This window comes from Leptonychotes weddellii, chromosome X (genome assembly GCF_054177405.1).
Source record: "Leptonychotes weddellii isolate Sample4059 chromosome X, ASM5417740v2, whole genome shotgun sequence".
Classification (NCBI taxonomy): domain Eukaryota; kingdom Metazoa; phylum Chordata; class Mammalia; order Carnivora; family Phocidae; genus Leptonychotes; species Leptonychotes weddellii.
In genome coordinates, this window is record NC_138385.1 from 92,638,701 (window position 1) to 92,659,124 (window position 20,424).

At 41.8% G+C, this 20,424-nt stretch overlaps 1 protein-coding gene across 1 annotated transcript in view; it reads left to right on the forward strand.

The window, feature by feature from the left end:
- Positions 1–20,424, forward strand: part of SH3KBP1 (SH3 domain containing kinase binding protein 1) — a 324,512-nt gene that overhangs the window by 232,356 nt on the left and 71,732 nt on the right. Inside the window, exons 10-11 of the mRNA XM_081807974.1 lie at positions 1,738–1,801; positions 5,083–5,212. Of these exons, the coding sequence (XP_081664100.1) occupies positions 1,738–1,801; positions 5,083–5,212 (194 nt within the window). The remainder of the gene's footprint in view (positions 1–1,737; positions 1,802–5,082; positions 5,213–20,424) is intronic.

Sequence of the window (20,424 nt, forward strand, 5' to 3'; positions counted from 1 at the left end):
CCAACATCTGTCGTTTCCTGACTTGTTAATTTTAGCCATTCTGACTGGTGTGAGGTGGTATCTCATTGAGGTTTTGATTTGGATTTCCCTGATGCCGAGCGATATTGAGCACTTTTTCATGTGTCTGTTGGCCATTTGGATGTCTTCTTTGGAAAAATGTCTGTTCATGTCTTCTGCCCATTTCTTGATTGGATTCTTTTAGAACAAGTTTCTTAAAATTAGAATACCAATCAGTAATTAGTATAGGGATCTTGATTTGGAAATAGGCAAAAGTCTCAGGCTCCTTGAACCTTCTGATATCTTACACAACATTTTCTCTGCACCTTGGAATGTGTCTTTTTTTCCTTTTTCTGGAAAGAGGGAATCACTGTTTTTTTAATCAGATTCTTAAAGGACTCTAAGACAGAAAGCTCAAGTGACGCCTGGCTGGCTCAGTCAAAAGAGCATGCGACTCTTGATCTCAGGGTTGTGAGTTCAAGCCCCACATTGGGTATAGAGATTACTTGAAAATAAATACATAAATGTAAAAAAAAAAAAAAGATGAAAAAGCTCAAGAATTGATTGGGACTTCAGTCTTAGGGTAATTCATTAGGTTTTTTTTTAAAAATCTTTCTAAAAAAAATAGAGACCAATTGCTGGGTAAGTTGTGCCTTTCTTTTTTTTATGTGCATGTGGGCATTCATGTCTATTTAATCTTGGGCTAGTTAAATCCATCTAATTGAGGAATAGATGGAAAATGCCTGCCTCCAAAAATTCATTTCATTCCTTTCCTCTCCATCTCTGTCTACTACACATTTAAAATTCCTAATCTTCCCACATTCAGAAAGCATTTGGAATTATATTCTTCTTTCAAGACATATCATTTAAATGCCTCCTCCTTTGTGAACTCCCTCCTGAATGTAATCATGACTTCTTCTGCAACACCACAGCCATATCCCATCAGAGTGAGTCTGTGCTTCTTCCAGCATTTGTCTTTTCTTCTTATTGTCCTCTCACCCTTGCCTTTCCCCAGGTATTAGTTTTTTCATGGTGTTGCCTCAATAAATGTTTGAATTAAAGTAGGAAACATCTTCGTTCCATATACTATGAAAATAAAATCCTAGTCTCAGAGTTAATCTATTTTTTCACTTGTTATTTTTTTAGTATCTTAAAACCATTGGTACATCCAAACTGATGGCATGTTTTTATTTTCCAGTACTGCTGAATTAGGACCCAAATGCCTCAGTAGTAAAAACAAATTCTTAATTTCAAATATATCATGATAACTTAAAATGTGAGCCTATGGTTGCCAAGTTTGATCAGGGGTGTTCTGAGTTACAGTGCCCGTGACTAGAGCCATGAAATGTCAGAGTTGGCTGGAACTCAGGTCTAGTCCAGTGTGTTTTTTGGAGCCTCCAGAGCTTCATTGAGATAGTTTTGGGGGCCTGGGTGGGAGATGGGCCAGCCCCACTCTCTAATTTAACCAGAGCAGCTCTGTTTTTAGTTGTTTTATTTTGGAGTTTTGGAATAAGTTGAAATTTGCTAAAAAGTGTTCTGCTGAAGTTAACCAAACTCTCCTCTCATCCCTCCTTGGCCAGTCTGAGGACACTGAGGTGCAAAGCTATCTTGTAGTTGCCTCAGATTTTTATGCTCAGGACAGCCCAGCTAGGATTGAACCTAGTCTTGACTGTCCTGACTCCTGGCCCAGAACACTCTCCTCCTGTTTAGCTGTCCCTCAAATTTTCCTCCACTTTGTAGGTATCACTAGGAGATCAAGAAACTTTGAGTGGGGGCTGCATCAAGTTATGGGGATGCAAAAAGGGTGAGCCTGATGTCAAAACCTGCTTCATGGACAATGGTAGTTGACAGTAGCCACTGGTACCCATATCTCCTCCTTTTATCTGAAATTGGTGCCTTTGGATAATACTGTGTCTAATGCCTCACACATAAAATAGCATACATGGTGGGAATGTTTTAAAACTAGGTTATGTTGATGGTCATACAACTATATACATTTATTAAAACTATTCATACTGTACAATTAAAATGAGTGAATTTTCTGGTATAAAAATTACATGTCATTAAAGCTGTTAAAAAAAAAAAAGGCAGGGGGACACTTGCCCTCCTTAACTAATAGCGAAACTGAGCAGAAAACAAAATGGGCCCCTGAAACATTTTAAAGGCATACTAGTACTTTTTTATAAATATTTTCTCACTATGTTGGTTACAAGTCAATTCCACAGTCATTTATTGACCCCCTGCTATGGGCCAGTTCTTGAGGTAGCAAGGGAAGAGATGGGGGAGAGGGAGTGACACAGATGTACAGGAAGAGGCTTTTTGAGTGGAGGCAGGTTATAGTCAAGTGTTTCAGGGGAGGCAACTGGAGGTGTCCTCTTCTACTGAGTTCCTTCATGCCAGGGTACCTTCTGCTTTGAGTGATAAATACCTATGCAGCCATAAAGTAGTGGTAAGCAATACAGTTTTATGGAGTCAGGTAACAAGGGATCCAGAGACAGGCCCCCTGACGTTGGTTAATTCGACAGACATCTCAATGGTGTCAAGACTCAGAGTCCCCTCCTCTGTGATTTTCCTGGCTTTCCTCTCATGGCTGAACTATGACTGCAACAGTGCTGAACACTATACTGTGTTCCAACAAGGATGAAACAGTGTTAAAAGCAGAAAGGCAGGGGCAACTATTTTCTTCACAACCCTTTTTTTAGTCAGGGAACAAAATCTAACAGCCTCCTTCCCCCTCCCAGCAGATTTCCTCTCACATCTCATTGGCTGGAAGTAGATCACATGCCCGCCCCTAAACCAATCACCGACAAAGGGGAGTGAGATTAACGTTATTTGCCTAGACATATCTCATTCATTTCTACAGTTGTGGGCGGTCCCCTATTCCCAAATGAAATACCCGATTGCAGCAGGATTATATGAACTGGGAAAAGGATGGGGAATGGCTCCTGTGAACCAATGTCTACCACACTTAATGAACTTTTTTGGTGGAAAGGAATAGAAACAATGCTTGGTTTTTCCTTTGTTGACCGCGGGTGTCTTACCTTGTTTGTAAAATAGTTCCATGATTTCGATACAATGAATTATTCTTCAAACTGGGACTCTGCAGGGCAGTTCTTCAATAATGCTGTATTTGTTTCAGTGTTGTAAGTTTTGAGGTTGCATAGTCATAGTTCACTAGCACAGTCAATAGGAAAATTGGTAAAGAGCTGTCATTATCCAATTTAAAGATGCTTTACTTTTTCCTTCCTTTTAGAATATTTGGCTGATTCAGAATTTGGAAGGTTTGCTATTACTAATTAAAGAGAGACGAAACATTAGTAACTCTGTGGACCTAGGAATCTTTAGACAGATTAAATATTGATGGGATTTAGAACTAGTGCCCCTCAGCGCGGCTTAATGAGCAAAAGGCATCAGGGGCCCAGAGTACCTAAGATGGAAGGTTTCCAAGACTAGGATGGGGAATGTAACTGATATACTCTGTCCTTTGGACAGAAAGCGAAAACATTTGCCACAGAAAGTGAGTCCCTCTCTTTCCCTGACCCCTCTCCCTCTCTCCTCCCCGCCCTCTCATCATATCTGAACTGACCCTAGACCACAGTGTGTCTGTATTACAAATCTTTTTATTGCCTTTATTTTATTTTATTTTTTTTAAGATTTTATTTATTTATCTGACAGATAGACAGCGAGAGAGGAAACACAAGCAGGAGGAGTGGGAGAGGGAGAAGCAGGCTTCCCGCTGAGCAGGGAGCCCGATGCGGGGCTCGATCCCATGACCCTGGGATCATGACCTGAGCCGAAGGCAGACGCTTAACGACTGAGCCACCCAGGCGCCCCTGCCTTTATTTTATATAGCACTCTCTTTGATTGATGTAACATTAACCATAATAAACCCCCCACATTTCAGTCATATAAATTGTACTAGGGACAATATAATTGATACTTGTGTATATAGCTCTAGGTTATGATCTGTCTGCAGGAACTGGCCTGATCCTTGGGAAATATCTAAGGCCATTCAAAGCCATTAGGATTGTTGACTTAGCTGCAGAATAATAAATGCCTGTCCCAGTAGATACTAATTCTCTGGAATTTTTCTTTCTACCTTCTGTCCTAAGTCATCGAGCCCCACTTTTCCAAGTTTTACTTTCCCAGCTACCTGACAAATGTTTTTGCTCTCTTCTAAACTGGTGCTTTTGTGTAAATAGAGAAGATTTAACATCAGATAGACTTTCTTTTTTTAAGTTTATTTATTTATTTATTTATGCAATCTCTACACCCAGCGTGGGGGCTCGAACTCACGACCCCGAGATCAAGAGCCGCACGCTCTTCTGACTGAGCCAGCCAGGCGCCCCTCACATCAGATAGACTTTCAAAAGCATATAATTGATGGCACATTTGAACTGGTTTTCAGTGGCTTTAGTGTTTTTCTCTCTTTGATGGACATCCTTGCTGATGAACATCCCCACCTAAATAGGCAGGTTCCCACAGAAAGGCCATGGGACATACTTGAACAAGTTTGTCTCCCCAGTATACACATGTGTATAAAGAACATTTAGTGGGTATTTGTTGGCTGTTTGTGGTTGACACATGTTCACATACAAATATATGTCTCGGGAGATGTACCATAATGGAGTCTTTTTTATTGTTTTGAGTACCATGTCAGCTTTTAACATACACAGATACCCTGTTTCTGATTTAATGATGTGTGGAAGAAAGCAAAGAGGGCAGAAGTTAAGCTTTTTGCTCTTTGTAGATTATGTCTGCTTATGCATGCACCCAAAGAGTATATAAAATGGTATATAAAATAAAGAGTACATAAAATATACATCTGAGACCAAGGAAACCTTTTTGCTTTTCCGCCTGAGAGACACAAAGCAGTCAATGGCACTTGATGACATCACGTGATTTGTGAGGGGGAAAAAATGAAGAGAATAAATAAGCATGAGCCCCAAATGAGCAATCTTAGGGGGTTTCCTGAGGGTGACCCTTTCTTTTATGCAGTCGTTATATCCTATCTGTTAAGTGTGCTTTTCCCTGAAGTTAATGTGAGAGAGGGCATCTTTTCCTGGGCCAGCCCGTTAGATGAAGTATTGTAAAGGTTGTGTTTCCTTTTCTTCTTACAGCCAAGGATTACTGCAAAGTAATATTTCCATATGAGGCACAGAATGACGATGAATTGACAATCAAAGAAGGAGATATAGTGACTCTCATCAATAAGGTAAGCAAAGGTTCCCTCCTGCCTTTAAAACTGCGAACCACTTCGAGGCATTACTGGACAATACAAGCTTTTGTTTTGGCCTTGAAACACTTGATTTTCACTGCCTGAACTTGCAAGGAAGAATCTTGCATCTTTCCTCTTGATCAGGCTAAGCCCAATGTATCCAGGTGAATGAACAAACTTGAAAACCAAATAGATTCTTTTGGCCTTGGAGCCAGCTGCAGATTGGCATGGCCCAGTGGAAAACTCCATCCCAGAACGGCTAACCCAGAAGGCGGTCTGCTTGGCTAGAGAGTCCGCCCTGCACAGCAGCCCTGGCTGCAAAGCTGTGTCATGAGGTATCCAAAGAGGGGCTTTAAAAAGGCAGATCATGCCTCACAGGCAGCAAACGTGTAAAGACTGTGTGCTGTTCAGATGAAAGACAGGTAGTATGCCTGAGAGAATTTTGCTTGTCTTGTCTGGGCTAAGAAGGTTGGATGATTTTATTATCATTACAGGCAGAGTCCCGTAAACATACAGAGAGCTATAAAATCTGTGTGAAGTGATATAGCTTAACAGGGCCTGAACCGTGTACTGTTTATGCTTTCATGCAATGGTACTCGCCAAGTAGGTCGTTGGAAGATATTTAAATGATTCCTAGAATATATGGCATTTTGTCTGAGATACAGGATTCTCATGATGGTCTAATACGGTGAAAAGCTGACCCATCTTTAAGATGTGTAAGTGGCTTTATTCTGAGGTCCAAGTGAGTGGCAGGGAACGCGTGATGCTCTCGGCACAAGCGTGACTTGGGGATCATCGTGGCTGCCTGTGTTCATGCAGGGCTAGAAAGCAGTGGCAGGGTGGAGAGTGCAGGGAAGGGGGAGAGAGAACAGGGGTTAGGGTGGGGGAGGTAGGCCCTGGGTCTCGCTCCTGCGGCCATTACTGAGAGGGAGGGGATCACCGTGTTTGCCTGCCCCCTTCCTCCACCCCCACATGTGTCCATAAAGTGATGGGTACGATTTGCCTTTATAGTCCGCGACACTTATCTTTAAGAAATGATTGTAGAAGTTGTATGTTGTAAGAGCCTGGGCCAAAGATGCCAGGGAATTAATGACCACAGAGGTTAAGCAGCTCGCCAAAGATCAAATTATTTTAGGGAGAGTGCTGGCCTTATCCATATGACAGTGGTACGCTAAACAGTGCTAAGAACGCCTTTCTGGAATAGCAAACCACTCACAAACCTGCTGAGGGGCCAAGAACTTGCCCATTGTCTTACCTGTAAGCTATTCTCCCCACATTCATTTTAGCATATTTCTGTAAGTGTTTTCCGTGGCAGGAGGAAATCAGAGCAGGGTAAACTGCAGCCCTTCTTGTTCCTTTCTGCCAAGGAGGCAGAAGCGGTTCTTCTCCTTCTTTCCCATCCTTCCCCTCATCCTTAAGCCGTGCCTCCTTTCAGGCGGCTTCTGCGCGGCACGTTTCCTCTTTTGAGCCATACCCTTCACCAAACACTCGGAATAAAGAAGTTATTAAATAGGTATAAAGCATAATACAAATACTTCGATAATTAGCACAGATACTTAGTTTTAGTCCTACAGGGAAGGGGGTAGATCGCTTTCCCCTGTGATGATAAGGCAACCAGAGGGTACAATAACCCATTCTTTGCAGTGGGGGAGGGGGGCACTTTGCTGTTTGTGTTTTTCTTTTCGTTCGGAGGGGGCAGCCTCATTTTAACTGAAAGCCAGATGTATCAATAATATTTAATAAGGTTTGGGGGGAAAAAAACCACCACGGATGGTCTCTTATCTGAATACATCTATCTCTACCTTAATATATTATATTCCTGTTCTTTTCATTTGATTACATATGATGAGAACACATTCATCTTGATGTTTTTGTTCCTACCAGCTTGAGATCCAGTCTGATAAAAAGAATTCAATTTTTCTAAAGAGTTTAGTCAGAAAGAGACTCTCTCCTGGTTCCATCCTCCATGCACACGGCCGGGAGAAATGAACAGACAGATGTGGAAGGCTGCTCTCAGGAGTGTCCGGGATTGTGCCGGATGTCCCCACTTTCATAGCTTCGTGCAATTAGGCACAGTTTAGAAACTGAAGCAGCTTATAGATAGCATTATGACATTTGCAAAACGTGACCTCGTTATCCTTGCCCCTTGATCCTGCTCCCTCCACGGCACCTGCTCCGGAGGAGAACCCTAGGGAGGCCAGGGGTGGAGGGATGCTGGCACCCCAGCCCCCTCTTTTTATCATCCCCTAATGGTGCTTTGCTCATGGGACCCCTCTGCTCCAGTGAAAGTCTTTAGCAACTTCCCTCTCCTTTATTGTCAAATCCAGCTAGATTCTCCTGGCACTCATTTGCCTGGGCACTCTGGCCTCACTCTGGCTTTCTGGCCTTGGTCCACATCACTGTTGTACAACAAACTCTCCTGGGATGTCCCCATCCTGCTCGTGCATCCTCCCTCACTTGAACTCACTGGGCCATGTTCCTGCTGCCCAGAACGCCCTCTTCCAACCCAATTAGCTGGTTTTTCAATAGCTAATAATACAGCCAGTCTTAACTCATGCTGCATTATGTACCTGGGCCCATTTTTAGGTTGTTACTTAAAAATGTCCCCTGTGCACTATCAATTTTGTTTTATTATTATTTTATATGGTCTGTGTAATCAGGTCTCTTGATATCCTGTCCTTCAGCAGGTTTTGACTTTTATTGCCATAAAATATCCACCAGCCTTGACCTAGCATTCCACTTGATTGGGAGCATTTTAAAATGACAAGTGCCATGTCAGCTACCCGCTCAGAGAAACCAGGGTTTGAATCCTGGCAACACCATTCATGGCTGTGTGTCGTTGGGCATTTAACTTAACCCCTCTGAGCCTCAGTTTCCCCAGCCAGAAAGTGGACCTCACAGGGCTGCCATGAGGATTTGCTAAGGTGTTCTTTCTCTGACCGTGGAAATGGGGAAGGAAGGGCTCTTGTGACTGAGCCTAGTTCGCTGCTGGGGCAGGAACACCATGATATGAGGTGGGTAACAGTGGTGGCAGATTTGCCTGAAAATAGCTCAAAATTCACAAGGGGTGAGATTTCAGCAAGAATTTGGAGAAAAAATATGCCATAAGTATTTTACTTGCTGAAAAGTGGGGGGAAATGGAGTCTGAGTCTGTCACACCCTGCTGACGTTGTAGAAAATTCTTACATCTTCCTCGGAGTTAAAGGATCACCTAGAAAGTCATTTAGATGAATGTGTGCTGTTGATATTGTAAAGAGAAGAGCTTCACTATGATTTGTTTAATATGTATTTTGATATGCTTCTTTATTGTATGTATGAGTTGAGATGAAAAACCTGAATCGAATCGTTGTTGTCTAAATTCGACTTTGGCTGGAGAGGTTCTCGATTTACCCCAATTCCACTGGTGTTTTTCTTTCAGAGTCAGCTAAGGTGGTTTCCCTTTGTCCTGTTTTTCGGTGCTGTGGCAGGAGTCACAGGGCAGGCGTTGCCCTCATTTTTAGCCCTAGATTGTCATTTCGTGTAGCTTTCTAGAAAATGAGTCAGACACCCTTAGTGGGGTCTGTAAGCCCTCCACGGTTCCTGAAATAATGTGCAAAGACCTGAACTATTTGTGTGTGTCCCTGGAAACTAGGATGAAATGTGGCAACCCAAATGGTTTGTTTTTTAGTTTATTTATAAAGAATTCTTGTGGATTTGGGAACATTTCTACTTGCACAGAACACACCTGTGTTTAGCTTTGATTTCCAGTCACTCAAAAATAGCTCCTTCATCTGTGTTCCTGCCGCCCCCATCCCTGCTTTCGTGATTTGTGCTCAGAGCATGGTTGAAAGGGTTCAGAAGACTCTGGGTCTGGTTTCCAACCAGAGAAGCTCCCTGGATAAAGGCCGAGAGCAGCCTGGTGCAGGCCAGGCTGGGGTTCAGCTGTAACGGTGGCCGCCACCGGGCGCTCCTTGCTCTGACCACTGCCACCTGGGGGAGAGCGAGCCCAGCTGCAGAGAGGGCCGATGTTCCTGCCCTTGGCCGACAGTCTCCTGGCCTCAGCCCCCCTAACCCGGAAGGAAGGGCTGCCCACGTGAGCCCTTTGTAAACTAGGACCTTTAAGTATGTGTTTCTTATTAAAAAGCTCCCCTGAGGAGTTGTGTCTTTGACTCCTAACAAAGCAGACACAACCCTCCCCCCGTTTCTTCATGGGTATAAGCCTATCTGAGAACATGAAGGTAAACACTAAGAAATAATATTATTGATAAAAATCATGGAGCAGTGAAGATGGAAGGAAGGGGAAGGAAATTGATAGATGGACCCTAAAGAAAGAGGGAAGCCAGAAGATTAGATAAAGGTAGAAATAGAAGAAAAAATACAAAGTGGGGCACCTGGGTGGCTCAGTCGGTTAGGCGTCTGCCTTCGGCTCAGGTCATGATCCCGGGGTCCTGGGATCGAGCCCCGCATCGGGCTCCCTGCTCAGCTGGGAGCCTGCTTCTCCCTCTTCCTCTCCCCTTCCCCCACTCGTGCTCTCACTTGCTCTCTCTCCCTCTCTCAAATGAATAAATAAAAAATCTTAAAAAAAAATACGAAGTGATAGTTTCACCTTTTCCTCAGGATATATCAAACCAGGGATCTTTAAATATTTGGAGCTTGACCTGCTGTGAGGGCGGAGTTAGGACTGCAGACTTCATGTCTACCCTCCTCCTTTCTAGACAACTCTTGAGCACCTGACTTAGTAATGGGTCAATTTATGTGCAAGACCATGGCTGCCCAGTGCAGGACCCTCCCAGGGTGGCTGGCAGCAGGAGCCCAGGGCCCCTCGTCGCCATTCCTTTCCCTCCTGGCGGCCCTGGAAGTTAGGTGGGACCACGGGTGTCCTGTGCAGATCACGGAGAAGGACCGGAGGCCTAGAGCACGAAAGCGACTTTCCCAGGGTCTCCAAGCACGGCAGGGGCAGAACCAGGGCAGGGTTGAGCTGCCTGAGCTGCCTTGTGGGGCTGTCAGATGCTCCTAGAAGGTGGGGCTCAGGTGCTTCCAGAGGCAACTTGTCTACTCACTGAGTCATCCTCTGTTTCTGGATATCTAGGGCAAGTGCCTATCAGATTTTCTTTGTACCTTAAAGACATTATCATTATTTAATCAGGAAAGCGGTATTACTATGCCATTACCCCATCTTCTTGCATGTTGGTATGCATGTTTCTGATCTCTTAGGGTCAGGATTATCCATGACTTTCTCCTTCCACTGTCACCACCACAGAAATGAAATGATAATCAGTGCAGAGGAAATGATGAACTCGGCTCCGGGCTAATGTTGGTTCTTTCTGTGTCTGAAGCCCTCTTCTCCCCCTTCCTTCCACTTGCTTCCATGCAGGCAGATTTTGCCTCCCTCTTTTCTTCTGGCTCAGTACCACTTAGTTTTCTGCTGGATTTTAGCATGAAAAAAGAAAGAAAGAAAGAAAGAGTGAGAAAGAGAGAGAGGGAGGGAGGAAGGAAGAAAGATGAAGGAAGGGAGGAAGGAAGAAAGAGGAAGGAATGAAGGGAGGAGGGAGGGAGGGAGAGAGAGAGAGAAAGGTGGGAGTCCTGAGCTCCTTCTTAAGTCATTCTGTGATTATATGTTCTTTTGTTTGTTCTAATGTTTATTTTCCCTTCCTGCCTCCCTCTGATTAATTCATTAATTGAAACATTTATTCACGGGAGAAATGTTTTCACACTTCCTTGCTTCCCGCCCCACAGGAAGTAAGGATGTTTCTTCAAAGAGAAGTGGTTTTAGGAATCTCAAGAAAGGTTCTCAGGCTGGTATAAGAAAGCCCATCAGCTAAACAGATTGCTGGCCTTGACCCTTTCTCTCTGCACTGCTGAAGCTTTTAGCAGAGCTAAAATGCTAGGATTAAATGTGGTTTCAAGGGTGAGGAGTAAATTAGCAGGTGTTACCCTGAAAATGATGACACACTGACAGACCCATTAGAAGGACATGTTTTATGAGTAAATGAAGAAGTTAAGCATAGGTCTGGAATCATCTGGGTTTACACACATTTGAAGAATGCCCGTGTTCAGCAAATGAGTCATTTATGTCATAGGGTGTATTTCTTGTAGTATGGCCTGCCTTGTTACACTGCATATGTCCTTCCTGGAGACAGAAGTCACAATCTCTCTCCTCCTCAGAGCATTAGAAATCCCCAGGAATACGGTTTGCTGCTGTTTTGTCTTCCTCCTTTTTTTTATTATTACTATTTATTTATTTGACAGAGGCAGAGACAGCGAGAGAGGGAACACAAGCAGGGGGAGCGGGAGAGGGAGAAGCAGGCTTCCCGGGGAGCAGGGAGCCTGATGTGGGGCTCGATCCCAGGACCCTGGGACCATGACCCAAGCCGAAGGCAGATGTCCAACGACTGAGCCACCCAGGCGCCCTTTGTCTTCCTCTTTAAAGTAACCAGGACACTGGGACTGTAGAGAAGAATCCTGATACCATGAGGACGTTTGATCAAAACTCTTCCTCACTGAGCTCATTTATTATCATAAACACAGTTTAAAATTAGATGAGGTTGGTAAACACAGGACTTGAGGTGGTAGAAAATTTCTCTTTCGTTTACCAGTAGACAGTCAAAACAGTACCCCCCCCCCAGATTTTGATGGCCATGATTGCAGATTTTTCATAGACAGATGAGTTTGCAGTTGATAAGTCGCCCCAGCTTTTTATGCCTCCGTTAAGTGATGTAAAACTGTTGAAAGGGACCCTGCATCTGTTTGGCCTAATGGTCATCTCCGTCCAGAATGCTGTGTTTTAGCGGCGGGACATTGGTAATCCATGCAACACCATCTTGGAATACTTTTCTCCTGCAACACACAGGAAAAACCTGCAGGTGTCTTAAGGAATTAGAGAAACTCTTTCTGTTTTCTACTTCCAACCTTTCTGTTGGTATTACTTGGAGAGGGCCATTGTGAGAATTAAATGAGATGTTGAGGCTCAAAGTGCTTTAGGAATATAAAAGTTGATTCTCGTTACTGCTCTGAGAAGTTAGTATGGGAAGAAGAGAAAACAAATGCCCAGTGACTGGAAGTTTTTACTTCATATATTGAACTGTCCTGAAATTCAGTTCAGCACTTTCCCTGAAATTCCCCTTTATTATTTATTTTTTGACTTTTCTTAGGAGAAAAGTAATTTATTATAGTTATATAGCCTGTGTCTTATTAAAGTATCTCAAAGCTCTTTACATTCACATTTGCATTTTATTAAAACCTGCTTTTCTGAGATGGAAGGTGGCATGGGATGCACTTTTAAATAGTATTATATAAATAAATATAAATAAATAAAAACAGATAAATAGATAAATACCAAAAAAAGTCAAAATCACCTCTCCGTGTTTGAGCTGTATTCTTCCAGATGTTTTACACACGGACACACACACAAATTACAGTTCAAAATAAAAACAAGATCATAGCACATACACTATTTTGTAACCCTCTTTTTTCAAAATATATCATGCCTGTCTTTGGCAGCACGGTTAAAATAGTTCCTTAGAGTCCTATTGTACGAAGTACCCCACTTCTCTTTTATGTTTAGCTTGTTTCTAGGTTTTCCTTATTTTATTTTATTTTATTTTTTTTTAAAGATTTTATTTATTTTATTTGAGACAGAGAGAATGAGAGACAGAGAGCATGAGAGGGAGGAGGGTCAGAGGGAGAAGCAGACTCCCTGCCGAGCAGGGAGCCCGATGCGGGACTCGATCCTGGGACTCCAGGATCATGACCTGAGCCGAAGGCAGTCACTTAACCAACTGAGCCACCCAGGCGCCCTAGGTTTTCCTTATTTTAGACCATGTGGTGTGCAGTCATCACTTTGTGAATTCTTGTGCATGTAATTAGTTCTGCTACTTTCTACTACTTGTATAACCTTGGGAAGATTGCTCAATTTCTCTGTGCCTCAGTTTCCACATCAGTGAAATGGGGGTGATGTTAGTACCTACCTCCTGGCATTGCGAAGATTAAATGAGTTAAAGTAGCTAAATCACTTAGCATGCCTCGCTCAGGGTAAGTGCTGTAAAAATGTTAATAGTTGTTATTATTTCTTGATGATAAATAGCTAACTGTATGCTGCCTCAGTTCCTTTTAAAGGTATTTGAGTGGTGTTATGAAAGGTTGTGCCAATTTAGCCTCCCCACAGGAGTGTGTGCGAATGTATTTTCCTGTCCTTGTCATCCTTGGATATTATCATTCTTTCTAATCTCTGCTAATCTGATAGGTGTTTGCATTTTTTAAAATGGTTCCTCAAGTTGAAAATGTTATGTGTCATTTTCCAATTGATTTTTATAAAAATACCTTATATTCATGACATTAACCTGTCATCTTTCACATTACAAATGTTTTTTCTTAGTTTATGACTCAGAGAGATATTTAAGAAAAACATCATTAAAAATAAATACCTTTTAGACTTAAATGTTCTCCATTTTCTGGTTAACTAGATAATGCAGTACAATTCATCCTTTTAAGAATAGTTTTACTTAAAGCTTTTATATTTTAGTCCTAGTTGGAAAGGGTAGCTGGCTATTAAATGCATTCCTTTTCTGCCTTCCTCAGGGCTTTCAGAGGTTCTATTTAAAGCTTCTGTCCTTACAAGCATTTTTTTTTTTTTTTTTTTACAATGGCATTCAGAGAGCCCCTGAGGTTCTGCATGGATATATATATATAAGGATCCTCATTCTAGATCAGAGCTGGGCCAACTTTTTCTGTAAAGGGCCAGAGAGTAAATATTTTAGGCTTGATGGTCTTCGTTGCAACTATGCAAAAGCAGTCATAGAAGTAAATGAATGGGCATGGCTGAGTTCCAATAAAACTTTATTTATAGACACTTAAATTTGAATTTTGTGTGATTTTTCACATTCCTTGAAATATTCTTCTTTTGGTTTTTTAAAACCATTTAAAAATGTATAAACTATTCTCAGTGGGATGAACAGAAATAGGTAGCAGGCCAGATTTGGTCCATGGGCTATATAGTTTGCTGGCCCCCGAGATAGAATGTCTAGAAACAGACCCAAAAAATACAGCCAATTAATTTTCAGCAAAGGTTCAGGGAGAATTTAAGAAAGAAAGGATAGTCTTTTCAGAAATGGTGTTGGCACAATTGGAAGTCCATAAGCAAAACAAAAACAAAAATACCCTAACCTAAACCTAATACATGATGCAAAAATTAACTCAGAATGGACTGAGTAGATCTACATGTAAAATAGATCTACTAAAATGTAACATAGATGTACATGTAAAGCAAAAACCACAAAATGTTATTTATGAAAACATAGGAGAAAGAGTTGTTAGACATGACACCAAAAGCACAGTCCATGAAAGAAAATACTGCTAAATTGAACTTTGGCAAAATTAAAAACTTTTGCTCTGCAAAGATAGCGTTAAGAGAATGTTGGTTGGTCTGTTTTTCTTACAAGGCGATTTGAGCCCCACTGTTTAGTAAATAATTGCCTGATAAGTAATTGCATGAATTTCAAGGACCTTGGTTTTGTTCTCAGTCTTCCTGGGAATATCCTTTGTAACACAAGACCGCAAATCTCCCTTATCAGAGCCTTCTCCCCCAAGATGGCAAACAAATGTAGCCACACTCTACCAGTCAGGCCTGGGCTCAGCTGAGCAGCCTGAGGGCCTAGATTTGACCTGGGAATTGTATTTTTCACTCACTGCATATGGCCTATAAGCTAAATTTGCTGAGTATAGAGAAAAAGACCCCCAAACAAATTTTTATGCCGAGGAGTAAGTTTTCCTAACAGGAAAACTGAAATATAGATTTGTCTGGTGAAGAATGGAAATGGAAGGTAGGCATTTAGGAATTTACCAATAGTTGCTACAGCTGGCTTGGATGATCTTGATGTTCATAATGATCATGGCTATGCCCTTTACCTCATATTCCTTCCTGGTCCTTATCTGTGAAATGAAGATACTCCCCCACCTTCATCCTTAACAACTTTCTTTGTTACCTCTTAGAGGTGGTGCAGGAGCTAAGAAAATCTCTTAAAACATAATGAAAGATGCTTTATAAATGCCAGTGTCTTTGTCAATGAAGCAAAATGATTTTTTACTATATCTACTACCCTTTTAATGGAAGAAAAGCATGTGTCAGGATACAGAATCAATATCGTTTTCTAAACATAAACGCAAATGAAAAGTCAGCTGTAGGATGTACATCCTTGAGAGGTAAACTGTGTTATTAGCCACGTGGTTTGGATGAGCCGAAAGTATCATTAGAAACAGCTTTCAAAATTTAGCATGAAATGGGCGCCTGGGTGGCTCAGTCGGTTAAGTGTCTGACTCTTGGTTTCGGCTCAGGTCATGATCTTGTGGGCCCTGGGATTGAGCCCCTTGGTCGGGGGCAGGGGGGGGGGGCGGTCTGTGCTCAGCAGGGAGTCTGCTTGAAGATTCTTTCCCTCTGCCCCTCCCCCCACCTGTGCACGTGCATGTTCCCTCTCTCTTTCTCAAATAAATAAATCTTTAAAAAAAATGAACATTAAATGGTCATCTCAATGTAAATGACTTAACAAGTAGAAATGAGAAATTTCTGTGAAAAAAAACTGTTGCATAAGTTTGCATCCTTGATTATGTTTAAATAGACCAAAAAAATGTAAAAGTGCTTCCTTAATGAGTTGCATTTTATGTATGACTTGTTCATGTGCCTTTATGTTTTAATGGCACACGTCATGCTTAAAGCCCAATCACAAGTACACAGGAAAGGTCCTCTCCGCAAATATCCCCTTTTCACATGATTACTGATTTTTGAGGTAGATTTATGGGGATAGAAGGTCTTTCATTCTGATATTAGAAAAAAGGCTAAAAGCATAAGTATTTCCTGAAATTTAAGATTATATAACCTGCAAATAAAATAATGAAATCAGTAAGCTATTCTTGTATATTTGTTGTGTGCAAACTATATGGCCATGCCCCACAACTCCGGGAGATGCCCAGTGTGAATGGTGACCCTGGGGTTGGACCAGTACAGAAATTACCTATTGGGTGCTGTTTTCTGAAGACGCTCCAGATAGAAGCATCTTTTTCTAAGAGGGAAACAGGCTGTGAGTAACGAGGCCTTTGGGCTTCTGCTCTGGCTTGTCTCCTATTAAAACCCCTTCAGGCCTTCCTCATTCCTGCCTGCCTGCCTCTCATAACGTCTGTGGAAATTCTGTTCTCTTTCTGGGGACCGAGATTTGATTTCAGCTTTTTGCTCAGTTCTTAGTGACATCTGGACTCAAAGGTTACTTCTGTGGCAAATCCTAACCCATGGGCTTTGAGTGGGTTATGGGAGTGTAGGATGGTGATCCCCTCTGCTCTCTAGGTGGATGGAAAGGGCCTTAGGTAGCTGGGACCCCCCTCTGGGTTGATGGCCTTCAACAACATTTGGCTTCCAGCAATATGTCATCAAAATATTATCATTTTATATGTGTGCCATTATCTGAAAAAAAGTTGGGTGGCACTGACTTACTCCATGTATTTAAATTTTCCATATAATGATGTTTAATACTGACTCTACTTTTCCTTAGGGAATATTCCACCTTCCCTATTAGAGAAATGTGCATATGACTAGCAGAGGAGACTCCAGGATAATTAAAAACTCTCGTATGTCTTTTCATTTTAGAAATTCTTTCTCTAGGACTTCTTTTGGGAATTAGACCTTGAAATAGCTCAGACTTTTAAAGATAGAGCTTCAAGTTCTATTAAATCTAGAAAAAAATAAATTCTAATTAAAGAAACAGTCTTTTTAAGCAAGCATAACTTCTGGTTATGCTTAGCCACAATGGAGTGAAAGGTGTTAGGCTTACCCTCCTGCCACAGACAACTTTAAAATCGGACAAAATACATGAACCCACTGTTTTTAGGCGTTGGGTAATACATAGCTCGGGGATGTAATCCTTGGGAAAAGGATTCCACATCAACCCTGGCTTTTTTCCCCCGGGGGCACTTTCTAAATTGCAGCAGAGGGCAGGGGAGCCCCAACAGAAAGCAGAAGACTCATCGGATGGAGGAAACAGAGATCGTAATTCAGGACTGCCAAGGTGACTGGACTTTTCAGGGCAGTGAATTGCTGAGGAGTGAGCTGTACAAAGAAAGGGCTCCAGAAGCCTATATATAGGAGGTTCTTGAGTCTTTTGCCAAATACTACGCTGTGCATCAACAGGGCAAGACTCCACCAGGTCTGGAAGAAAATAAGCCTAGGGGCGTGGGTGGGCTGTGAGCTGAGGGAATATCCCAGAAGTCACCAAGGTTGGGAGTGTTAGAGTTCTGGCCAAGCAGGGTAGAAAAACTTTGCTGAACACACCTGGCATCTAACTGAGAACCCAGAAGAGGCAGTCACAGGAACAGCGCTACCCTAACCTACCCTAACAAAGCTTTAAGCCGTGCCTTGACAGGTCAAGCTGATCCGCAAGTCACTTGCTCGCCATAACAAAACTCGACACTCTTACAAAGAAGACCTCAAAATCCAGTCTCAGCAGTGTAGCTTGCACAGTTGTTGAGAACATCCAGTTATGTATGAAGAAGCAGGGAAATGTGAGGTGTGGTGTGGGTGGCTTACAGAAGACATGGGGCATTTCTGAATAGTTTTCAGGCATCCGTACATGCTTCGATTCATATTGGCATGACCTAGGGAAGGTTCGATTACTGCCCTTTGTGTGTTCCTCATCCAGTTTTTCATTACCGGTTATATAATATGTAGAATGACAGAAGCAGAAGTTAGTGTTGCAAAGCCTCTAAGTTATTGCCCAATAAAAAGTCAGGATTTTTTACAAGTGAGATAGACTCTTTGAGGTCATGAGTTCCCAGTATCACAAAACAGTGAAAGACTCCCTAAGCCTTGATGATCCTAAGATGTTGACATTTGGAATGTGACATTTTTTTTCCTTTAATTTCTTTCATCAGTGTTTTATAGTTTTTGTAGTATAGGTCCTTCACCTCCTTGGTTAAGATTATTCCTAAGTATTTTATTATTTTTGGTGTAACTGTGAGTGGGATTGCTTTCTTAATTTCTTTCTGGTACTTCATTGTTAGTGTATAGAAATGCAACATATTTCTGTATATTAATATTTTGTCCTGCAGCCTTACTGAATTCATTTATCAGTTTGAGTAGTTTTTGGTGGAGTCTTTAGGGTTTTCCATACGGAGTATCATGTCATCTGCAAATAGTGGAAGTTTTACTTCTTCCAATACCGATTTGGATGCCTCTTACTACTTTTTTGTTGTCTGATTGCTGTGGCTAGGATATCCAGTACTATGATGAGTAGAAGTGGGGACAGTGAACATCCCTGTCTTGTTCCTGACCTTAGGGCAAAGGCTCTCCATTTTTCCCCAATAAGGATGATGTTAGCTGTGGATTTTTCATATAAGGCCTTTATTATGTTGAGGTATGTTCCCTCTAGACCTACTTTGTTGGGAGTTTTTATCATGAATGGATGTTGTACTTTGTCAAATCCTTTTTCTGCATCTGTTGAGATGATCGTATGGCTTTTATCCTTTCTCTCATTAATGCGATGTATCACATTGATTTGTGAATATCAAACCACCCTGGCAATCCAGGAATAAATCCCACTTGATCATGGTGAATGGTTTTTTAATGTGTTGTTGGATTTGGCTTGCTGATATTTTGTTGAGGGTTTTTACATGTATGTTTATCAGGGATATTTATTGGCTTTTTCTGTAGTGTCTTTATCTGGTTTTAGTGTTAGGATGATGCTGGCCTCATAGAATGACTTTGGAAGCTTTCCTTCCTCTTCTATTGTTTGAGAAGAATAGGTATTAACTCCGCTTTAAGTGCTTGGTAGAATTCCCCTGTGAAACCATCTGGTCCTGACTTTTGTTTGTTGGGAATTTTTTGATTACTGATTCAATTTCATTGCTGGTAATCAGTCTGTTCAAATTTTCTGTTTCTTCCTGATTCAGTTTTGGGAGGTTATATGTCTCTAGGAATTTGTCCATTTCCTCTAGATTGTCCAGTTTGTTGGCATATAATTTTTCATAATATTCTCTTATAATCTTTTGTATTTCCGTGGCGTCTGTTGTTATTTCTCTTCATTTCTGATTTTATTTATTTGAGCACTCTCTTTTTCTTGATGAGTCTGGCTAAAGATTTATCCATTTTGTCTATCTTTTCAAAGAACCAGTTCCTGGTTTCATTGATCTGTTCTATTGGGTTTTTTAGTCTGGAATGTGACATTTCCATGAGTGAGTTCGTCTCTGGGGCTGTCTCCTTGGCTTCTCTCATGAACTATGGTCTGCCAGGCATTTCTTCTGACATTGAGATAGACAGTAGTCGTCTTTTTCCCTCTTACCTCATAAACCATGATGTTGATGAGCCTGCTTTAATAACTAACTTACAGGGATGTTGGAAATTCTGAGGAGATATCCCAGCCATGCAGAATAATTGCATCTCTTGGGGAGGTGTTAACAAGCAGAGGCAAAGCTCAGTGCTCCTGGGCTCCGGCTTCTATGGATCTTTCTCTCAAGAGCTCCCCTGAAGCTCCATGCAGAAGACGCTCATTAGTTAATATTAAACACTGCTTTCTGTATTGCTGGTGGGATGCTGAGGGTGTAAGACCCCCTGGGGACCCTCTGAGGCTCACTTAACAGCCACACTAAAGTGTTCAGCACTCACTTTCTCCTGGAGTGATATCTCAGTCATCAGCGAAGGCCATGAAAAATTTTTTTTCAGCCATGCTGGATAACTTCTGGGAAATTGGGAATTTCTGGGGAATGTGGGGACGGACAGTTGACCACCAAGAGAAGTTACTGAGCAGAGTGCTTTTCTTTTTCATTTGGACCAACGGGTGAACCCATTTTAATCTTTCCATTGTTTGGTTTGATATGTCCATTTGTAAGCTATGCATTCCCTTCTGAACTCAAATATTTGGAGCACTTACAGTGTCTGAGAAAATGTGGCCTACATTTTGGAGGTACTTTTTAAGTTGTTTCCACAATTATAAACAAATAATTAATGTGGTACAGACCAACAGGTAAGCCAGATCATATAGATGAGGCTTTCTTTTTTTAATGTGACATTTTTTTTTAAGTAATCTCTACACCCAACGTGGGGCTCGGACTCACGACCCTGAGGTCATGAGTCACATGCTCTCCTGACTGAGCCAGCCAGACGCCCTTAGATGAAGCTTTCTTGTGTAGCTAATCTATACCTGCCTCTTCCTCATTCAACTTGACCTCACTTTTGATGTTTGAAAGTTGAGAGAGTC